Source organism: Liolophura sinensis, chromosome 5 (assembly GCF_032854445.1).
Source record: "Liolophura sinensis isolate JHLJ2023 chromosome 5, CUHK_Ljap_v2, whole genome shotgun sequence".
Classification (NCBI taxonomy): domain Eukaryota; kingdom Metazoa; phylum Mollusca; class Polyplacophora; order Chitonida; family Chitonidae; genus Liolophura; species Liolophura sinensis.
The window spans coordinates 182,967-206,988 of NC_088299.1; the positions used below are offsets into that span (position 1 = coordinate 182,967).

At 39.4% G+C, this 24,022-nt stretch overlaps 1 protein-coding gene across 1 annotated transcript in view; it reads right to left on the bottom strand.

The window, feature by feature from the left end:
• LOC135465740 (short transient receptor potential channel 7-like) overlaps positions 1-23,592 on the bottom strand; it is a 47,789-nt gene extending 24,197 nt beyond the window's left edge. The window contains exons 1-4 of the mRNA XM_064743065.1: positions 23,116-23,592; positions 13,250-13,348; positions 6,442-6,603; positions 5,144-5,641 (exon numbers count right to left, since the gene is read on the bottom strand). Coding sequence (XP_064599135.1) covers positions 5,144-5,641; positions 6,442-6,603; positions 13,250-13,348; positions 23,116-23,313 — 957 coding nt within the window. The 5' untranslated portion in view covers positions 23,314-23,592. The remainder of the gene's footprint in view (positions 1-5,143; positions 5,642-6,441; positions 6,604-13,249; positions 13,349-23,115) is intronic.
• Positions 23,593-24,022: the final 430 nt, after the last annotated feature.

Here is a 24,022-nt window from a genome sequence, read left to right on the forward strand (position 1 = left end):
AAAAATGGGGGAAATTGCGTTTTATCGCGTTTTGATCGCAATTTGCGACAAAAAATGTATACATCGCACGAAAGTAAAACTAAGACCGGATTCGTGATCAGGACGTCAAATGACGTCGGGTGGCATACTTACAATATTTCTACACTCATCCTAGACACGAATAGAGTGTATATGCATTATATAACATACACTTGTAATGTGTCAAAATATAGTAAATCGGCCTTTTGTGAAATTTTGAAGCCCTGCATATCCTGTATCTATTAAGACAGCTCACAGATTTTCAGCATACATACAGCACATATATAGTCCCTTCTACCCCGCAATTTTGAACTTTACAGCTGTATGTTTTCTCTCCCGTGACCAGGTTTGTGATCACGACGTCAAGTGTTAGGAAAGTTTATTGTATAATATGGATTACCTTCCCTTTTTTTTGCTCGTATTAGACAGATTTGAACGGTCTGTGGTAGAGAAAGTGGAAAGTTTTAGAGAGTGGACGCTAAAAGATGTGTATATAGACCGCTTGGAAGCCGTATAACTGCATGCAGTTTTAGTTGCTATTATTCTTAGTGAACTTGTAATATTGCAACGTCTCAAAAAAACTTAATGTCTTAATGAGGAAAATATGAAACAACCTTTGACAGTTTGTGCTGTTTTATAAGTCACATAATTTAGTGGCCATTTTAAATTTCCTTAAAAAGCTAAAAAAAAATCTTCTTCTTTTGCACAGCAGTTAAACCTATAGCGATAAACCTTTCGTGAACAGTTTTAAGTTGGATCGCCCTACCCAAACGAAACCCTTTTAGTTTGATATACAAATAAGGCCAAAACTGACCAATGAACTCACTCAAAAGTAGGTCAGTTTTTAAAACTGCTTAAAATAATGTCACGATTACACATTTGCAAGAATTTTTTCCGAACTTTGTGTTCCTTTCCAAGTTATGACCAAAAGACCAACAAAAAATTGACAAAACCGTCCTATGTATATAACACGGAAACTTCACTCCAGTTTACCGTAGGAAAGGGCATCAGCTCTGCAACAATGTATTCTTTCTGTCTTTTGTCCTCGACAAGGCAAATGTCAAAGTTCAAAGCTTCTTAATCTATATGTTAGTCTCCAGTGCTTGGGCAATAGTAAATGCTGCCTGGCTGTCTAGGTTTCAAATCCAGTACATCTCTTTCCCTTTTTCTCGTGTTTTTCCCTATTTTCATGTATAGACACCAGGCTGCCAGAAGTGGTAATAGACTAGTGGCGTGGGCTCCGGCAATGCTGTTGGATAACAGCTTTAATTTTAACACAGAATATAGAAATATAGAAACCTAAAATGTAAACTAGAATACATAGAATAGAAAACTAATTAAAAAGGTTTACACTGGGACGTCACCGTACGGTCGTAATGGCGTAACTCGAAAACGTGTTGTCTGGTATGACTGATTGACTGATGGACTGATTAATTAATTGATTGATGTTTAACGCCGTGCTCAAGAATTGTCACAGAAAAAGTTCAGGTTTAAATTATTTGTAGAGGAAACCTGAGTGCCCAGAGTAAAACCGCGATCTTCGTGAGGTACCTGACAAACAAACTGCCTGATAGACGAATAGTGTACTTATGCAAGAGTAGACAAGCTTCGGTGCTCATCTTATTTATCATAAGTAAACATGACCGCTGGCAGGCCGTCAGACCCGACATAGACGTAAAGGCACATCGGCTCTCGAAGAATTTATTATCTAGAATCACGAAGGATTGTAAAGAAACGAATTTCTTCCAGGCCTTATAAACAACGCTACATTTGTAACACCGTTCCCATCGACAACGGAGAGTTAACATTGCCTGCATCACAATAATGAAGATCCGATGCAAAATGCACCACTGTAGTTATCATAGTTAGCTTTAATGACTTACCAAAAAACATTTCTCAATCATTTTTGCCTCAAAATTCCAACATTGTTACAAACAAATAACGTCGTCTTACGTTAGTCAACCCGCTGTGAGTTCAAGTCCAGCTGATGCTGGCTTCCTCTCCAACCATACGTGGGAAGGTCTTCCAGCAATCTGCGGATGGTCGTGGGTTTTCCCCAGGCTTTCCCCGGTTTCCTCTCACCATAATGCTGTTTGCCGTCGTATAATTGAAATATTCTTGAGTACGGCGTAAAACACCAATCAAATAAATAAATAAATAAACAAATACGTTACTCAACTGTTCATTGTTTTCAAAAATTTTGTTCTCTTTGTATTTCACATGATTCTGTTTTTTTTTATTTTTATTTCTGAGTGTGCCGTCCAGTTGTGAAGTTTTAGTTTTAACTCAGTTTATCCACGTGTTGAAACATTCACCTAAAAACCCTTAATTATTCCTTATAACCCTACCAAGAAGAACATTGTTAACACAAATGGCAGTTCTTAATATAAACACCCGTTTATCATAACCATGGAGGTGCAATATATTCTATTCTACCGCCATCGTATAGCAGTCCACATATGTACCCTTAAACTATGTATAGATGTAACAATGAGTCCAGCCATATTTTTTTCCATTCATTGTACGATATGCAAGGGCTTTGTTCAAATCTCGTCAATTCAGCCACGTTTTATTTTTCTACTTTTGCATGAATTTCGCAAATATTAGCCTCTTTGATTTGTTTTCTTTTACACCTTCTTATGTTTTAACGTGCACTGTAAAGTGGTGACTGTCCGACAAGATGTCAGCACTAACAGAGGTACCGTACAGGTGTACACGCTTCCTGATTGGCTGGCGGTAAATCTGGAGGCGTAGCCGTCGATCAGTCAGTTACTCAGTCGATAATCTTTTTCCGTGAAGACAATACCCATTTATTATTTCACAATTCTGAAGATAATGCGTGGTGACAAGTACCATTCTTTGCCATGATGTGATCGATCGCAGGAAGTGTTAATTAAACAAATGTCATTAGCGTTCCCACTCTGGGGTGTAAGAAAGTGTGTGCAAAGTCATTAAAGCGGATGCCAAGAGATGGACCTGCCAAAATGCAGATAGATATTTTGATGCGCCCCGAAACAATGCCCTTCATTTAATTCGCCAAACACGGAATAAAAACGCTAAAATTTGGTGATCAATCATCAGAAAATCTACTTCTCTATGTGTAGTGTAAACACCAACTGCCGGGATACAGAAAATCTCTCATTTTCGAAATTATTCCCTACCTGAAGAAGGAATAACTGCCTCAGTTTTATTTCGTGCGGTTGTCATGGTTGTGTTGCCCCTCATGTTCACCTACACCTACACGTGTCAAACCAAGAAGGGATTTCCTCACTGTGAAAACGAGACGCACTCTCCTTGCAAAGGTTGTATTACGACACAGCAATGCTTCTGTCAGGAGAATTCTCAGGCGATTGCGCCAATTCTCAGCCAATGAAACATCGGCAAGTTGAGCAATGGAGGTAGTCAGTATTAGACCGGATGTTGTCAGATCAGGGGAAAAAACAAGGGTCTAGGTACTGAACTACATTTTCACGGTCCACCTTTATGTACGAGTCAAATTTGGCCTACGATCGTGATGGTAGCTTCAGAAAATTACAATCTCCTTACAATTCCTTTGTGCAAGCTGGGCAATTTCAGTTAATTCATGATTTACGGTTTACACTCGATTGCAGCTACAATATCTTTGTCCAAGCGGGACCAGGAAGCCGCCAGGCCAGTTTACACCTTGTCTACAAGCCGCCGTGCTCGCATGAGGAGACTTCACTGCATGCCGTACCTTGAATGAACGAATGAATGATTATGGCTTAACGCCACATCGGCAATGTTTCAGCCACATCGTGGCTGGAACAAGGTGAAAGCCGTACCTTGAAGCCCGTGGCAGAGAAAACGTGTAGCCAGACGAAATTTAAACTGATATTTCCTTGAGTTACCAATCGCTGCTTCCATTCAATAAGTTTAAAGTGTTGGGCAACAGCCCACTATTCTCACTTCCACTCACAATTGCCCCGGCCCGACTGCATGGTTACTAGTGTCCCGCAACGACGTTACTTTCACACTATATGTTCCCCAGACATGTTTATGCTATGTTAGTTTGTAAACTGGACATAAAAAAGTGGATGTTCGATCACCACATTCTACCCTTTTTCTTCCGTTTTCGACGTTTTAAGTAATCGGAATCTACTCAAACTATCTGTCTGCAGTTTGGAAGGCGCAGCGCTGGGGACCTACTTCAAGGATCTTATGCAACACCGTTATCTTTCATAATATTCGTTGTAAAACTGTTCCACCTACAATAATTGTAGATTAAAGAAAACTAATACGAAGTATATGTCAGGTCAAAACCAATAAACATTGTTCACAAATATGTGCTGGATGCATTTTTTTTAGAATTTTTCTTCCTAGTAAAATGCAATTTACGACAACCTTTTTTGAGAATATATCGGGACCTGTGACGTCACATGAGGTTTTTGCCACTTAACATATAGACTGCCACATTTCTACATTAAAAATGCATATACATATATGTCCAATTATGAATACATCCGCCGAATGGACTTAGAAACGAGCTGTTTCAAGGAAAACATATCAATGTGACGTCACTGATACCGCCTGGTTCACAATAGATCATCGTTGAACCTGATCTTTTAAAACAGTTTTATTAGGTTGGAAAAATCCTTAAAAAAATACATTGCACTAATTTCTTGGACAGTTTTTATTGGTCTTTCACCTGATATATACTTCATCTTAGTGTTTTGCCTTTGAGACGTACCATGGTTTCTGGAAAAGCACACAGTGGGTGAGTGCTTTGCAAGGCTTTTCATTACACAATCCCGGCAGTGTTTCATGACATGACACCGCTTGGCGAGGGCTTCACATCCGACGTGACAGACAGACGGTCAAATATTAATGCGCAGCTGGTTTACATTGTATTTTAAAATTGAGTTTACAGACTGTGTCTAGGGAGTATTTTGTGCGAAAATAAAGACGTTAGCATTTCTTTTAAAACACTCACTGTGGGGAGTATGAGGAGTGGGGACGAAAATTGCAGTTTCTTTAATGTGTTGACTGAATAAAAGGAGAGGATAAAAAGTCGATGTTAAGACGACAGCAGTGGTCCACATGCAGTGATAATATATTTCGTCACATTTTTTTTTCAAATGTAGGACCTGTAAATCGGATTGCTTACCTTAAAATACTTTTCGGTGTGGGACAGAGCCATCACTTCCTGCCTCAAGTCAAAAGCCTCGTCAAAGGGATCCTTGCTTGCAAGGGTAATGTATGACTCACTGGCCAATCCGCGGTAAGTATTCAATCTCCTGTGAGCGAATCGCAGACGGTCTCTCTTCATGCGTCGGTCACATATATTACAAATACAACAGGGGGCGTGTGGGCGTGATATACTTTCTCCTCGCAGCAGTAACAGTTTTACTACACCAAACAGGTTTTTCTGAGATGCCAGAATCAGAGGGGTAGTGTCCAAATAAAAGTTGGATGTCAAAGGAAAGTCGCCGTCCAAAATGCCGACGTTTGTGCCTAGCCTGTTGAGCGTGACTTTGTGTTTCTTGACGTAGATCGGATGGCGCAGAAGCATCATGGCGATTGTCTCTTTACACAAGTTAATGGCGTGCAGCAAAACAGTGTCCATTGTCTTCTTACTCGACTTGTTCATCAGCAGATCAATCAGCTGAAATGGTATCCCAAAAATCAGTGGTTAAAATAAACAGGAAACGGAAGAGAATATATGAGGTTAGTTCATCTGTATATCAAGCGTCATCCACCATCTTATTTCTTATAGCATACACTTTTACGTAAGACCTGCAGTACGTTACAGTTTTTCTACCTTCTGCCCTGAGGAGAAAATTAAATATATTGATTATTTTATTTTATAAGATATGTGGGGGGGGGGGGGGGTACAGCGCAATGACCACGTGGCCGCTCACCAATGCAATTGCCTTTAGTTCATGTTCAGCCCATGCTGGCTTCTTCACCGATCGTACGTTGGAAGGTCTGCCTACGACCCGAGGACGGTCTTTCCTTCTGTTGGCTAAGTACTGTATATACCTACCGCAAGGCCCACACAAGCATTTCCTTCCGTGATAACACCTTTTTCGCATTTTTTAAACTCTGATAAACAGCTCTATGAGTTGCCCTGTATGTCGCTCAGTCCGTTAAATTATGACGATCCTAACGTTTAGGCCTAGCGAAGGACCTGACTGCAAGATGACACCTTTTTTGCGTAATATCACAGCTATTGCTTACTTGCGCTTGTTTTTAAAAATAGACACCGGGAATAATCGTCTAAACCACACATGGCGCGTGTACACACAATTGGCCTCTATACTACAGCTGTAAATCTTAACAAAAGGCTGATATAATTATATGAATGAGAAATGGAAAGGAACTCAAATGACCCAGGTGAAAATATCGAAAGAGAAAGGGTGAGTTATTATCGACAATTTATGTCTTTGATTGTGAACATAATACCTGCAGGTTATCTCTCTCCATGGCAATGAGTAACGGTGTCCTGCCCAGAATGTCCACGCAGTTGACGTTAACCCGATCTTCATCCGCTAGCAGTGACTTCACTTTACTCAGGTCTCCCACCTCTGTGGCCTCTAATAGCTCCTCTTCGTGTTGTCCAGGCGACTATAAACAAAACATGCAGTGAAATAAGCAGATGAGTCAGGTTATGTAGTCGAAAATGTTTGAATTCATGTTATCGTGAGTGTGTTGTTGAGTAATTGTGAGTGAGATATATCGTCTTAAGTATGTTATCTCGTAAAGTCGACACACAAGCAATTATTTTATTGAGTGATGAATAATAAGATGATATATATTCTCGCAATAATATGATATTGTGTCACTGCCCATTATGTTCTCGCATGTTAACCGTAAGTCTCCTTGAATGTGTGTCATTGAGTAATCACAATCTTAACATACCTCCAATAGCTGTAACACTTAAAAGCAATTGTGAGCGAAGTGTGCTCAAATCGATAACACACAACTGCCGTTCTCATCATGGTCGCTGGGTCTGTTCTATTTCGCTAATAAAATAGGAGTGCTAGGTTGTACTATCAAAACGTCAGTTTTCTTCACAATTTGACAATTTACATTTCCTGAGGAGAAAGGCAAAATGGATTTACATCTTGGTTAGGCAGTTATGTTTACAGGTGAAATTATTACCATTTGTGGCCAACAGGTACAAAGAGGTGGCATTAAACAAGTATATAGGTACTATGTCTGGATAAACGCAACTTGGGTAACAGTGCGTTTTTTCAACGTCCCCTTAGCAACCTATCCAAAACGGCAGATTGCTGGTATTGCAAGCCAGTGATGGGAGTGAACAGCTTGATGCTGGCGGTGATCCAGAATTCAGTTGACGGCACACAAACCAATGTCTCCGCGCCACTGCAGTCACAGTTCTGAGCCACGTTGGTGTTAGCTACACAGAGTGTGACCCGAATTGAAAATCGCCTCTACATGGTCATCAAATTGTCGGCAACGCTATCATCTCAGGAAGCACCTTCCATTTCAGCTTCGACAGAATCTCCTAGTTACTCCACGAAATAAGTTCATTTCTTAGTTTGACTTCAATTCCTTAAAATTATCATTCCTCTGTCGTCGCAAAACTATTATATTCGAATTTAGAGCTCCAGCTGAAATGGACAGAAGTTGGCTATCACGTGCCTTGATCTGATTGGATGATTTATTTGCCACCCATTTCTTTGGCATGGACTTGCCCAAAATCATAACAGCACAACCTAGGCCGTTACTTATTAAGAAAATTGAGAGAGCGGGTGTTTTCGGTGTTATTTCCCCCTAATTACTCCATTCTTAGAGAGAGGACAACTCCCGTCTGCTGTGCATTATCTAGGTGATTTGAACATAGTAAACTACGTTTTATTTCTGAAGTCAACAACTAGTCCTAGATACAGTGATATGCTATTGTATCTAGGAGCCATTTAACATATTGTGATTTATTGCTGAAGAATCGTGAGCTCGGTCATATGTGCACTAAGTGTGCTACTGAACCATTTTGTGGATTAAAGGTGAGTGTGCGTATAGAGTTATCGTAGATGATATTCTTCGTATGTGTAGACATTTTACTGAGTAACAATGAGCTAGGTGATATATCTACGTAAGTGTTTTCTTGAGTAATCGTGACTTGCCCAAAATGGTAAAACTATTATGTTCTATCAGTTCAGCAAATTCTCTTAATTTGTTTGTTTAGACTTCACCAGATTACCAAATGATACATCCTAGTCAAGTATTTTCCTGAGTGGTGGATGGCATGATATATCCTTGTTGAGCATACATCCATATTATAAATGAAATTCAACAAAAGTTTTCACCACATCACTTTTGGTAAACATCGGCAAATTGATTGAGCATAGATACCGCCCAGAAAATCGAAAATAATCCGAAATTTTCTATTCCATGATGCCTGACGAATAAACTTAATTTTGAAAAATATCACAACGTTTTCATTCGGTGTCACCACAACACAAGGGATCCCCTAAAACAGTGCTGACGTGTCACTAAATATATGTCCGACAGGAACAACACGCAGAAATCAAATGCCAAACTGGAACATTACTGAACCATCTTGAATAGAAATACACTTAGTGCAACACTTAACAACACCGTCCGTGACAGTGATATTTTCACATCCGAAATATAGCTGAGGGGTTTCCTTGGTAGAGGGCGCAAGCAAGGTAAGGGAGTTCAGATTAGTCCCAGAAGAGTGTTGACGTCATCATCTTATACAACACCTTGCATCAGATGGCTTGTACCGTACGTATCTGATAAACGTATATTTCAAGTAGTGAGCGACAATGCAATGATCGACACCTTAATCATCGTTAAAATTCGGAGATATGTAGATGAAACTCTAATCAGCAATCATTATTAACGTTCAGCCAATCGCACGCCAACACCCAGCTGCTATAAAACAAAACTGCTGTTGTCAATTTCGTAAAACTTCGTACAGCAATTGTTTATTTCATACGGAGGAAGACGCATGATTTACATGTATAAGGTTCATAACTTGTAAGTACTCTCGTACCAAACTGGGAAATCCAGGGTGAAATAAAGGACCTGTCAGCAAACTCTTATTTCTACTGGCACACTTGCATCCAGTATAATTGTTATACATTTGGCCTTATTCTGTGGAATTTCAGACCATCATAATGGCCCAAAACGAGCTTTTTGTTTTCTTTCGCCAGATACACGGTTTCATTTACTCGAAAAGAATCTGTGGTTCATTTCGAAGGAAATGTGTCGGTCACCTAAAGGTAACTGCGTATGCATCAGCTGTTATGAGAAGATCAAAAAGCACAAGACTATATTAACACACAAATGGAACATTACACAGCGTCCGTAATGCCTAATGACTGCCACAGTTGCTGCTGGTGAGCCGTCAATAACTTATCTGTGAGGCGGTTAAATTACTATAATCACAGAAAGATGCATCTGTGGATATTACAGAATCTTTGTTCTCTGATTCTATCCCCCTGCTCATTCCAATGATGTTAGCGAAAGCATAATTTCCTCGAAAGTATTCTAAAATGTATCATACTGTATTTCACGATGTGGTCTCGCCGAACAAGACGTAAAACAAAATGATGTGAATTCTGGGAGCCATTTTGGGAATTTTATCCAATCAAAGGCGTTGCATTGCACGGTCTAGACTGTGACTGTGCCTTTACCCATCCACTCCATGAAGTCATAGCTAATAACACAGCACCACTACCATTTTAGAATGACTGAATTACGTGTTTATTCTAGTGTATACGGGACTATTTTCACACAATGCTGTGGTACAGGTTCGTGCCATTTAAAGACCATCACTGGTACAAAACTTGTTGATTTATGAGCCGTATAATATCGAACAACTTATCAAAAATTATGTTGGACAAAAATAACATAATATACAAATATATGTACGTTGTCCATTTTAGTATTTAGCAAGCAGTTTGTAAATAAAAAATAGTTAGTGAAAAATTCCTTAGGGTTACCGATGGTTAATTGGAACTAAAAGATCGTATAGAGTTTAAAAATTGTCAGAAGTAATAGTTTTGTTTTCTCTAAATTTGTCACAACCGATGTGACTTAATTTTAATTTGAATCTTAATTTGCTTCATTTGTCTTTCTTGCAGATCAGGGATGTTTTTTTATATTTTTATAAAAAGCAGTAAAAAAATTCAAGCGCGATGTCGCAGCCGAGGTGCTTTTTCGGATTTCGGCGATAATTAGGTCAGCAAGAAAACTGATCTTACAATCCACCACTACTGCACTTCAGATAAAATCATCTTCCTGCATGCAAGCTTGATACTGCTCTATAGGCTTCCTTATAACCTTTGTGTTACTCTACATATAAAAGTCTTCCGAAGCCTACTCTTTCCATAGTGGCCAGCGTACATCCTCGAGGGCATTTTTAGCCAATCATTCATCTCCCTTGTAAGTCTATAGTTTTCTTGTTTCGAAGCAAAGTTCGGACTTGATTCATTCCTTGAAACAGCAATATACACCAGCAATAAGCAGTGCTATGAACGGTGATGTGCTTTTATCGAAACAAAAAGGCAGCGGAAAGTCACTGTCCTATCGATGATAGCGAAAGATGTCGATCCGCCAATATAGCTCATGTTGTTGTTGTTCCACCACTAATTTGCATCATGCCTATTTTGCCCGAAAATGACCGCCCCGCCCCCCCCCCCCTCATAACATTTAACAAATCTATGTGCAAGGAGTTATTTTTTTATGCTAACACTCCTTCTACGTTTACTGTGAAGCAAATGTTTTATTGGCAAACTTGGCAATACACCCACATTCCATGTTGTTTTAAACTTTAAACGGCGTCAGTAACTAAAGTGCCAGTCGTGGAATCTGATTGGGTCATGAATCATGCATATTTATGAATGACAGTTCAGGGCTTTGAAGAGTTAATGTGGTTCAGTCAAATCAAGGTAGATGATGTTGGACATCGCTAGCTAAATGGTTAAATGAAGATGGATAAAGTGGGAGGAGTGGATACATTTCATGAAAAGCAGCCTTGCAATCTTATCTCTCTACCACTGATTTAATGGTTAATGAGTACAGTCATACTGCAAAGTTTTGATAAGAATGTCAGTCCTATCTCTCCTCTCTCGTGGTCCTTTCCTGACGTTAGATCTACATGTGCTTTATCGTATTACTTATATTTGTAGTCGAGTCGGGCGAACACCATACAGGCAAATATATTTTGTCCCAGTATCAACCTCAAAAACTTTTATTTAATGCGTAAAATAGCAACACTTTTGAAAAGCAATCAACTGAACATTAATAGAAAAATATTTATTGCCTTTTTCTGATACTTCAAATACTAGTTTTTCGTTGGAAATAGACGATAACCTTTTGTTGTCATACATTAAGCAATATGATCTGGCTATAATATATTGCCCCTTTCAAATCAATGTTAATTTACAGTTGGTTTCAGCGATGTGACTGTATACTAATTAGATTTCACTCACCTTTCGTGAAGCTCTAAGGAAAATGCCGCGGTAATTGACAACCGGGCTTTGCAATTAATGAGACCAAGATTTCGGACAATCGAATTTGCCAACGGGTATTTTTTTGCGATTTCTCACAGAATGCATGAAAGCCTCCATTTTGACATGTGATGTGACAGATCATTTTGGTCCAATCAGAGTAAGTAAAGTACTTTGTTTGTAATTTGCTCCATCTTATTACCAGGAAAGTTAATACTGCGCTATGGGCTTAGTAATAGATGATGTTCAACATCGCTAGCTTGATTAAATGAAGAGTTCATTCCAGATATTATGGATCTGTTCTGAAACGTCCACGCTACCCATTTTTTTACAGTGTTCAAGCGTACGTCAACACTCATGAACACTTCATGAACTTTAGTTTCTTTGAATTATGAATAAAGTTTGACCTATACTAGGCCTATACTAAAACACGGCATGCAGCAATTCATCATACGATCACGAGGTTGGCCAAGCACGCGAAAATCACCATACTTTGCTGCAGACGTATTATTGCGGCCTATTTCACGCATATCCAAATTTCGGTTCGGCTAGCTGAAATGACATCCAGCAAGGTTTACAGCAAAGTGAACTCTTACTTGCATGCTGTTTAAGGTATCGGTAAATGTTAAAATATAATTATTGGTAGATTTCAAACTTCATATTTGAATCCATCATTATTTTACTTGGCTCAGATTTCTGCTTGCCTTGACTTCCCCATATCACATATATTCTGACTTTATACTAAATTGTTCATTTTATTGTCTTTTAAATATTCACAAAAATACGTATCACCCTATAATACACTTTACATGTATCTTATTTTCGTGCCCTTCGTGAATTGTAAACCATGTATAGTCATATACCACACCATGTAGTCATAAGCTGTTGTGTGGAGGGAAGCGTTCATTATACATCGTTATACATCAGCAAGAAACTAAGCACCATTCAGAAGAAAAAAGCTACAGAGGCGAAACTGTGAGTTCCCCCTAACTGGAAAAAAGCAGGGAACAGAGCAAGCGTATGCATAAGAAAACAACAATGCATGCGCACAGGACCAAAATGTTCATGGAAGGAAACATCCATGCGCACTCACATGTTCTCAAAAAGAAACAGCCATGCGTAACCACAAAGCCAAATGTTCACAGAGGAAACCAGTCATGCGTACTCAAAGAACCAAAATGTTCATAAAAAGAAACAGCCATGTGTACTCACACAACCAAAATGTTCACAAAAGCAAGGAACCAGGCGTACTCACAGAACGAAAATGATCACATATGAAAACAGCCATGCATGCCCACAGAGCCAAAATGTTCACAGAAAGAAACAGCCATGTATGCCCACAGAACCAAAATGTTCACAGAAGCAAACAGTCACGCGTACCCACAGAACCAAAATGTTTACAAAAGCAAACAGCCCTGTGTATTCACAGAATCAAAATGATCACAAAATGAAAAAGTCATGCGTACTCACAGATCCAAACTCTTCACAGAAGCAAACAGTCATGCGTACTCACATAACCAAAATGTTCACGAAAACAAACAGCCATGAATACCCCCAGTACCTCAGAACACCAAAATGCCACACACACACACACACACACACACACACACAGAGAGAGAGAGAGAGAGAGAGAGAGAGAGAGAGAGAGAGAGAGAGAGAGAGAGAGAGAGAGAGAGAGAGCTCACGCAGAAGTACCCACATTACTCATAGACAGTAGATCACTGCACCTAGAAAACGACAGTCAGTCTTAGTGACATGATATTTACCTGATGCATCGCCTGAGTTCCCCACGACGACAACATGAACACGGTCTTCAGCTGTAGGTTGCGGCGATTTTCTCGAGAGTTTCTGTCAGAGAGTCCCAGCTAAAAATAAGACATAACATGTCACTGTTAATCAAATAAATCAAGTTGGATGAAAGGTTCATTTGAAAAAAAAACACATGCAATATATAGCTGCGGTGACGCAGTAAAGCCAAATTATACTCATATCAGGAAGCAAAGTACATCGTGGTTTCCAGTTTCATAATTGGGCAATTGTGAACACTAAACACAAATGATACGGATCCCATGCTTAAATTGGGAATAATTATATGACTAACATCCTAATTACACAAAGTACGGGTAAAAGCTTGTATATCCAGGCAAAATCGGCCCGCATTTTGCCAGAACACCAAAACCATAAAGGCACTGTAATTGGTGACACAATACTGGGTTACCGGTATGGATATACGGGGGTACTTAGTCAGGACAACCAAAATCATTATCGTAATGGTTTGTGACAGTCGTAACCATCATCGTAATGTTTTGTAGCTTAAACATGTGCCTGGTCTAAATATAGTAGGGTCTTTTGTCAGGGAAACTAAGCTACTACCGCAATGTTTTGTAGCTTAAAGATATGCCTGATCTGAATATACTAGAATATTTCGTCAGGGAAACTAAGCTACTACCGCAATGTTTTGTAGCTTAAAGATATGCCTGATCTGAATATACTAGAATATTTCGTCAGGGCAACCAAACCATTGGCATAATGCTTTGTAAACTAAACATGTGCCTGCTTTGAATATAATAGGTTATTCGTCAGGGTTACCAAATCCATTATCGTGATGTTTTGTAGCTTTAACATGTGCCTGGTCTTAATATACTAGAATATTTTGTCAGGGCAATCAAAACCATTATCGTAATGTTTTGTAGCTTAAACATGTGCCTTGTCTAAATATACTGGGGTATTCCGCCAGGGCAACCAAACCATTTATCGCAATATTTTGAAACCTAAACATGTGCCTGGTCTGAAAACCAATATAATTATGTTAAAGGACATGACCTTCGAATTTTGATTGGGTTTCAGTTCCTTCTAGAATCTTTTTTATAAATATAAAATCCACGTTTACTTAAGTCAGTTATAATATAAGTGAATAATTAAGTATTTTCTATAACGTGACGCACGTGATGTATGAAGGCAGTGCAGCACCAACAAAATACTAATGTCAGCTCACACTATTTGGTCATAAAGCAGAGCTCTGTTGTGGTTATTTGCCAAAATGTATGTGCACAAATCATATCAAAGAGATTTCCTTAAAGTGCTACTTTTGTTATAATAACGGACGCAACTAAGCACGTTCAAACCAGAAATGTAAAAAAGTTAATACGAATATGAGCTGTTTGATGATGTATATAAGCCATTTTGAGCCTAACTCACTGGCTGACATGGATTGCGTGACGTCACAAGTAGACACCTGCTCAGACTGTTTTCGTTACCAAAAACACCAGCGCAATAAGGTAGATTCATAGGTCATTCGGTGCAAATTACCCGTTGTCTTAAGTGACTTTTTCACCTCATAATCGTGTTTTACACTTGGTGATTGGTGATTAATGATGAAGAGAACAAACTCTACATTTTCCAGTTTTCAGTTCTGTACGTTCTCTTTCCAGTCAAAGTAGAATTAAAGGTAATTAGGGGTGACCTTGTTTTGAGTGACCTCTCCACCACATAATATTGTCATAAGTTGGCGATTTTTACTGTGTCGACTATGCTCAACATTTTACAATTGGATTCAATGTTGTAAGTTTTATGTCAAATAACTCCCTAATTACCACTAATTAGCCTTTGTCTTAAGTAGCTATTCCACCATGAAATTTTGTCTTAAGTGGCAGATTCTTAATGTCATTCCCTACAGTGTAGCACTGAGGTCATACCTATAGACACCAGGTCAAAAAAATCTGAACAAGGATTTCTGTACTGAGATAGACTATGTACCTCTGCTCCACCAAACAATCAAAGCTTTTATAGCTCTCATGCCAGCTGTTAGACGGCTGATGGAAGCCCTATGCAGTATTTGTAATTCAATATACTAGCTGCACAGATGGTTTACGTCATTCACATTTAAACGTATGAACCCAATATCAGTAATTTAACAAACATTATTTCTTGTTCACTCATATTTAAGCAAATCGTCTGGAAGAAAGTCCTATCCAGCACAGCCGCCTCCGTGGCTCAGTCGGTTAGCGCTCTAGCGCAATGTAATGACCCAGGTGTCTCGCACCAATGCGGTCGCTGAGAGTTCAAGTCCAGCTCACACTGGCTTCCTCTCCGGCATTACGTGGGAACGTCTGTCAGCTACCTGCGGATGTTCGTGGGTTTTCCCCAAGCTCTGACCATACGTTATTTATATCGATAGGACTTATTTTATAGTAATTATCGCACTTATTTTGGTCAAGAATACATTTTGCTCAAGAACAATTCTCTTAGATGTCGTACAGGGCTTAAGTATTCACACGTATTTTTCATGAGAATGAACGCTGATCAAGCTGACAAACCTAGGTTCACTTAGTCCTATACAGGTATTCTGATTCGTGTATAGCAAACATTTATTGATAATGGATAGATCTTTCTGTTATTCTGGTACATATAAGTAGGCCTATATTTATTTACCTTTAGTAAGTTGGGCTTTCGTTATTTCTACTGCAGTGAGCGTGTATTTTATGTCTGCTAGCAACGTTACGCAGGTTAATATGGCCTAAATGAGCATGCACAAGATCTATAATCTGATTATCTCCATGAAATAATTCAAATTTTTCGATGTGGTATTATTGCGCTTATTTCTCACTGTTGGAGAAAACCGTACAAAGAACCTTTGTGAGAAAGGAATCGACAATTTACTGAGATATTTTATATTTACTGCATAAGTTTGCCCACCATTGAATGTATTGATATAAATGATGATCAGAAAATAAACTAATATAAAACAATAAGGTGTAGTGGAGACGCAATTTCCAAAAGATCGTTGATAATAAAAAAAAATCTTTATATTTTACAGACAATTAAAGTTGCAATTACCGAGTCAAACATCGTATAACATTTCTCACTATAAGTTCTTGTACCAATAAAATCCACCTCACTCCCACCTCAAACACCCGTCCCCACCCGCACCACCACCTTAACCACCAATGGTCGAAATATTCCCTACGATGCATTTTAAGTCCTTTCGCAGTGACCTGCGTACCTAATTATATGGAGTTAATCTGTGGATCTAATGGATAGAAAACACAACCTATGTACACATTTCAAACAGTAATGAATGCACGTGCCGTATAAAGTGACGGGGTACCCCTCAAACTAAAGCTGAGGAAAGGTTATACCCCTACAACTCAGGCCAGGTCTCCTACGATAATGAAATAATCAAGATGCTGTGACATGCGCAAAAGATTATAGCATAGATGTAAGCAGACAGCAAGTCTTATGGCCCAGCTTTTCAAAGTGTTATATAAGTTCCTTAAATCCACAATTTGTCATCTTAATTTTTAGCCATGTTTGTTAGATTTTTATCCCCGTGCATCAAGTACTTGTTGTTGTTGTTGCTAAACTTACCTTTTGATCGTTGTTAGTTACTAATCTCCGAATGCTCCTGGAACAGAACTTAAATTACTTAGTGCTACTTACCTCTATATACTTCAGTGATGTGAGCTAACGGTTCATTTAGTGCTGTATAATGTCGAGAATAACAACGAATATGGTATTGTTGTCTCAAGAACATGTCTTATGTTACCCCCATGTTTTGTAACTGGTTAGGGTGAGAAAATCTGTGTTAAACATTGTTTCTGAGTAAATCCTCGCTCCTTTGTGACATTTCATACATCTTGAGCAATATTAAATTACATTTCGTTCTGAGACAAGGGTTTTATTATGCTTAACTGTATTATTGCAACGGACTATTCTGTATGATCTCCATGTGCACGTCGACTACCAGACTTGCTTTCTGACACATACCCCCGTTGTGTAAATCACTCTCAAAATCATCTTTAATGACCTGGTCTTGAATGAAACTGGTTACAGATAAGGAATAAAGGGATTAAGGCTTTTACTGATTGTAAACTTGTAGCTGTTTGGCATTTTATTTTGATTTAGACATTGTTCTAAGTCAGACTCTTTGACAGAAGCTTGCTGTGGGTACGCCATTAAGCCAGTTTTGCCGAATCAGCTATGGTAGTTACTGGGGCTTTTATGTTATTTCTTACTAAACCAATGAAAACTTTTAGGGCCTGAAACCTGTGGGGGAAAACTCCTAAAGCCTCCTTGAAGCTCCCTGGGCTTCATTTTATTTGCTATTAAATTGATTATCAAATATTGACAAGTTGTGCTCACCAAACCGAGCCACTTTAATCAGAGGGATGTTGATTGGTTAATTGACTCCAGCCGGAGTGTATAAAAGGGCCATGAGATAACATTATCCCGCATATTGCTCCCTTGGCAATCATCCAGAAACAAACATATACATTTTAGTATTGATCCGGAAAGGCCCCTCTCCCCACCCCCCACCTCTCCCCCACCCCATCATCAGGTAGCTGCCGGACAGGCACTGTATTAACATCTATCCCCAACACTGCGTAAAGGACCTTTACCATGGATGTTATTACATAATACAACATGAAAGTTTACAATGACGTTTTCGGTGTGTACGGATTACTATACATAAAGCTATCGTGTCCTTCCATAGCATAGAGTATCATTTATGCTGCTACTGTAACACTATAAGTATAATAAGTTTCTGGGCATACACGTGCCATGACATGATATGTGAGGCATGTGGTTTATCCTGACAATTAAACAACTGTGATTTTATCTTGGAACTTTGAATTTTACATTGATCTTTATTAATCCTAACCACGCCATACTAGGATTACATTTTAAGAAATGCAAGACGACCAACTGTTTTATTTTGGATTTATATTAATTGTAACCCCTTAACTATATAATAACAGCGCCGTTGTATTGTTACCTCTCATGTTGTGTCGATTATTATATTCCTACATCGGATGGTTGCTCTTGTACCGGGCTCTCCATCATGAATTAGCTCCTGAGTTTACTCCTGATTGGTGTGAAGTTTGAGAGAATTTACATTACAGAAACTATGGATTTCTACAATCAAAACATTTACACGGATACAGAATCAATGCTGATTCGCTGACGGTGGAGATAGGATTCCCAGGATTAAACCCAGTGGCCTTGGTCACGCTTGAATAAATGTGCAGTAACCTAAAATTCAGTTTAGGCTAGACATAGCCTGGGCTTGCCTATCTCTCACACCAGACAATCAGAATCGATTCTGTAATTATTTAAAAGTACCCAGCAGATTATAGACCTAATTGCCTTGTGGTGTCCGTCCTGTACAGGATGTGAATTTATGCACGGTTTATGTAATCACCAGTATACCTATAAGTGTTGGCAATAAGTTGAGACATGCATATGTGTTTTGCCAAACAGCAACAACAGATAGAGCATTATCACCAGTGTACGCTGACAGACGTGTTTTGTTGATACTCTGCCTACATGCACCACTTGCGTCACTAACGTTTTAGAATTTAGTTAACTAATCGCTTATATTAAAACCAATTAATGTGGACGAGGATCTTTTGTTCATGAAAAAATATCTAGGGGCTACTGAAATCCAGCCGAAATTCATTGGTCGTGTAATTTAAGTTTGAACGGGCCTGCGTCCATATCTGGATAAAACAAAACAAAACAACCCTAAAGTTTCGTGAACGACTAAGTTTCTCTAAAAGTTGTGTCGATTTAAGAAAGAAATTTTGAGGTGTGGTTGGAAGCTAGGATAATGTCCGAGCCGGAAAATGTAACTTTCAACATCTATTTGCGTCCAAAAATGCACCTGTTTGTAAATTATACGATTGGTAAAACACTTTTTATTTAGTAATGGAATTACGTATCTGGGGCCTCCGTGGCTCAGTCGGTTAGCGCGCTAGCGCAGCGTAATAACCCAGAAGCCTCTCACCAATGCGGTCGCTGTGAGTTCAAGACCAGCTCATGCTGCCTTCCTCTTCGGCCGTACGTGGGAAGGTCTGCCAGCAACCTGCGGATGGTCGTGGGTTTCCCCCGGGCTCTGCCCAGTTTCCACCCACCACAATGCTGGCCGCCGTCGTATAAGTGAAGTATTCTTGAGTACGGCGTAAAACACCAATCAGAAAAAAAAAATTACGTATCTAAAAATTGCAGCAAGTTCGTCAAGAAAGAATGAACATCAGTTATATCCACATAGTGCAAAATGCATTTCGTCAAGGTTGTTAATTCACGTCACGGAATTTAATTTGAAAACAGATGTCTATGTGCTCTTTACTGTAGATAGCGAAGACACGGACGAAGATAACATGGCTACTATAGCTGAATAAGGTAATTGCGTGATAAACACATCCACTCTTTACATACCCTTTTACATTTACACGATTTTTTTATGAATAAGATGAGGTAACATTATCCCATATATTGTTCCCTTGAAAAATCATCCAGAAACAAACATATACATTTTAGTATTGATTCGCTTGAACCTCTGTTCTACATGGAGGAAATTATTCCACAAATAAGTCAATAATTACCCCCACGGTTAAGGATACATTTTCAAATATACGTGTCATCCTACATGCAGCTTTGTGTGGGAAATATTTATTTATTCATTTGATTGGTGTTTTGCGCCGTACTCAAGAATATTTCATGTATACGACGGGGGCCAGCATTATGGCGGGAAGAAATCGGACAGAGAGCGCTGGTAATCCACGGCCATTCGACCTTCCCACCTATGGCCAGAGAGGAAGTCAGCATGAGCTGGAATGCGACCGCGCATTCGTGAGAGACTCATTGGCCATTGCGCTGCGCTGCCACGCTAACCACCTCGACCACGGGGCCCCCGGTGAGGAAATAGGCGGACAATCATTTACTCCAAATCAGGGGATTTTATCGTCAGAATAAATCAACTTTGGCGATTCGGTCTAATTTTGGTTATATGGAGATTTTATTTTGATTAGAACAGCATCAGGTTGTAAAGCAAGAAAACTATAGACAGCATACAGCCATGCCACTTTTCAAAGAAAAAATGGATTGTAAGCCTAAGCTGATCGCACACACAAAACATACTTGTGTTGAAATCTAACACAACTTGTGCTATTTTCATTCAACACAGAAATGTGTTAACCCAAGACAAACTTGTGAAATGTGAAGTACCCATGTTTGTGTTATAATATCTTTATTTAACACAAGATAGAGTTTTTTCAAATATGACACAAAACTTTTGTTGGAAGGAACACAAGCGTGTGTTCATAGAACACAAAGTGCTTTTTGGTGTGTGTGTGTGTAAATCACTAGGGTCGCGATCGTAGCCTTAAAATACAATCGACACTCTCTTGTACGAACTGATTATACGCCACAATTGTTGTAATTTGGTGTTTTATGCCGTACTCAAGAATATTTCTCTTATACGATGGCGGCCAGCGTTATGGTGGGAAGAAACCGGGAAACCCACGAGCATCCGCTGGCAGACCTTCCCACTTACGGGAGTACAGGAAGCCAGCATGAGCTGGACTTGAACTCACAGCGACCGCATTGGTGAGATGCTTTTGGGTCATTACGCTGCGCTAGCGCGCTAAGCAACTGAGCCACGGAGGCCCCTCTTACAATTAGAAATTACTCTGGGGACGAGCTTGTAAATATCTACAATCGCCCCAAAATTATCGTTCAGTACAAATACTTGCCCTACTTGTAGACAGTTTGTACTGTTCTATTCGGTTTGCAAAGATGTGCAATGCAATTGTCTCAAAAGGATGTTACGAGTTGATATTTGCTTGTGAACATTCAGAATAAAATCCTGTCGGAGGAAAATCGACAAGAGACAGTAGGTTATCAGATATATTTCGAAAATGTGACCGCACTACATTCAAAAGAATCCACCGTCAAAAGTCTTCCCAGAAATAAGCACCGCAAACTCGAGCAGCACCCTTTTCCGCCTGAAAACAGGCGCGGTACTTGAGCGCTAAACGTCGTAATACCAACCTTGTCTGTCTGGAAAACCCTCTCTGCTTAAATATAGTAGGCCGTGCGCTGTTTATCTTGCCACTGTAATTAATGGCCTACATTGACCAGATGGAAAACTTTACAGCTACATGTACTCCAGCGGCTCTGGATATATAAAAAAAAACCCTCGAAATATACACAGGATGTCCGAAGAGACCGCGAGGTTATGGTCTACAGATGGAATGTACGTCAAGATCTATATATTCTCTTACAGCTAGATAGTTGTAAAAACGTTCATTGAAAACAACGCTATCCAAGCTTAACATTGTAGCTATCGAAGTCAACAACCTGGAAACTCTTACATACATCTATCCATTAATACATATTAAAAACTACTTTTTAAGCCATTCCTGCGTTCTCTTCACTTCAGCTTTTGCGCTCCTCCGTTTATATTCAAAATTTATGTGCGTTTAACTGCTTCTCGTTATTGTCTAATTGGTCTGCTTGATGATGTTTATAAGCAGTTCCAAGGGTCAGATGAGGAACAGACCAGGCCATGAACCCATAGGTCTATATCTGCTATTTTAGTGTCTCGCCATAAGCATGAATCGTTTTCTAAAAGCATCAATCCCACCTAGACACAACGCCGTAAACAGACTAGGGCTCCGGTCACACCTTATATAAATATGTATTTTTCTTCGTTCTTTTTTCTTCATTATTATTTCTCTTTAACTTTGTCTTACAATAACTGATCTGGTTAGTATTGAAGAAATGATAAATCAGAGAACGGTCTATGGCTGCATAGTTTCACAACAGAAACCGTGGTGTACTAAGAAATTGTTTCACGCAAAGTAAGCAGTAACCCTAAACACAAAACAAACCTATGTATAACAGGAGTTCAATTCTGAGTCTAGCCAGGCAAAATGGTAATTTTGGTACTTCCTTATTTTGTGTTCACCATCACTAAGGGCATATGCCAAGTACCGACTGACCCGATGTCATTATACTTTGACTGGGTGGAGCTTCATAAATTATTCAGCTGAATTTTCATAATATAAACGTCACTGTTTTTATCCATAAGCAGCATAAAAGTCTGACTTACGTTGAAACACTTTACGTAACCAGCAGCAATGGTGTGATATTCTGTTGTATTCTTCCTACAGATATTGATGCTTCCCTCATATCCTTCCTCCATGATATGGCTGAAATATTGCCGATAGGGCGTTAAGCCATAATCATTCATTCACATCCTTCCGCATACACGAAAACATTCATGATTTTGCTACATGGAAATGCGCCAGTTTAAAAAGGAAAATACGTGGGCTTCTGCCGAGCTCTACCCGGTTTCCTCTCACCATAATGCTGGCGGCCTTCGTATAAGCGAAATATTCTTGAGTACGGCGTACAACACCAATCAAATAAATAAATGAAAGAAAGAAAACGTTGTATTCTAAATAAACTGCCCTGGAAACGGGTCTTTGGGCCAACTGTGACCGAAATAAATCATATATGGGCCTAGTAATCAATTAACACAATTCAGCGGTAATTGTATACTGGTGTATCAGCTTGTTGATTTACCGTATACAAAGGTAAACTAGTGTAGGGTTTCGAAAAAATTACATGGTCATTTTGACTCAATATTTCAACATTTTACTTTGCTATCATTTGTCAGGAATCACAAAGTGAAGTTTTGGTTTTTCACAGTTACAATGTACTTGTGTGTTGTACTGAAAGTTATCAGTAAATCTGAACTGACTGAAGGGCAACAGGATAGGTGTAAAACAATTCATGAGGCCATTTGACAAGAAATAGAATACTTCAGTGTTGTTCGTAAACTTACGTTTGGGGAGCTTTCCCATTGTACACCACCTTCTCGATGTAAACCTTGTCTGCGAGTAGTTGGGGAATCTCCATTGATATAGTCATCTTCCTCACATGCTGTCGGGCACACGGGGGCAGAGTACACGGCGTTTTTCCTAAGTCTCCGTTTGGCGTCGATTTGCCACAAACATTCGGATCCTCTTCGTTTACGACTCATCGTGATACTTGATTATAACTGATGCTGTGTAATAAACTAGCACAATAAAACCGTCTCAGACAAATCTTCTACTCTTGTCAATGGTTTTGTGCTTGAAATACTTGTGGTAAAAACTTGAACAATCTGGCTCACCACAAAAACAGCTAAACACCTTCGGATGTGTTTTCAGTACCTGATACACTTCACACACTGCACTACGTGGCTAGAGCCCGTCGAGGTATTCTCTTTTGTTGCAATCCCACTTGCCTATATAGACACAGAAGTAGTCTATCAGCTGGAAATGAGTAAAGGCGTGGTTAGAAGATGGCTGGCGGGCAAGTGCAGGCAACCCAGTGAGAAACGCATAAGCTGGAAAACTAATGCCGTGAAGAGAGGGCTTTTTAAGTCCCCATTGCGGTAAAGTACACTTCACTGCAACCTCGGGCCACGGGATGTCTAGATAGACTTTCTCTGAAAACACCTCCCATGAGGTTAAAATAAACTCCGGCGATAATGTATGTATGTCGCTTTGCCAAGACTCGTTTACCAGAGTAACGTATACACAACTGTCTTAGTTGTACACATAATTCCCGATATATGACCGGTCACGTCTTTCAAAGGACGAAGATAACATCGCCTTGGATGCATGTTTTATCCCCTGACTCTGTCGTTCAACTTTATCTCACGGTACACCCTGTTCTCAGCATCACCTCCTCGTATGTCTCAGTCG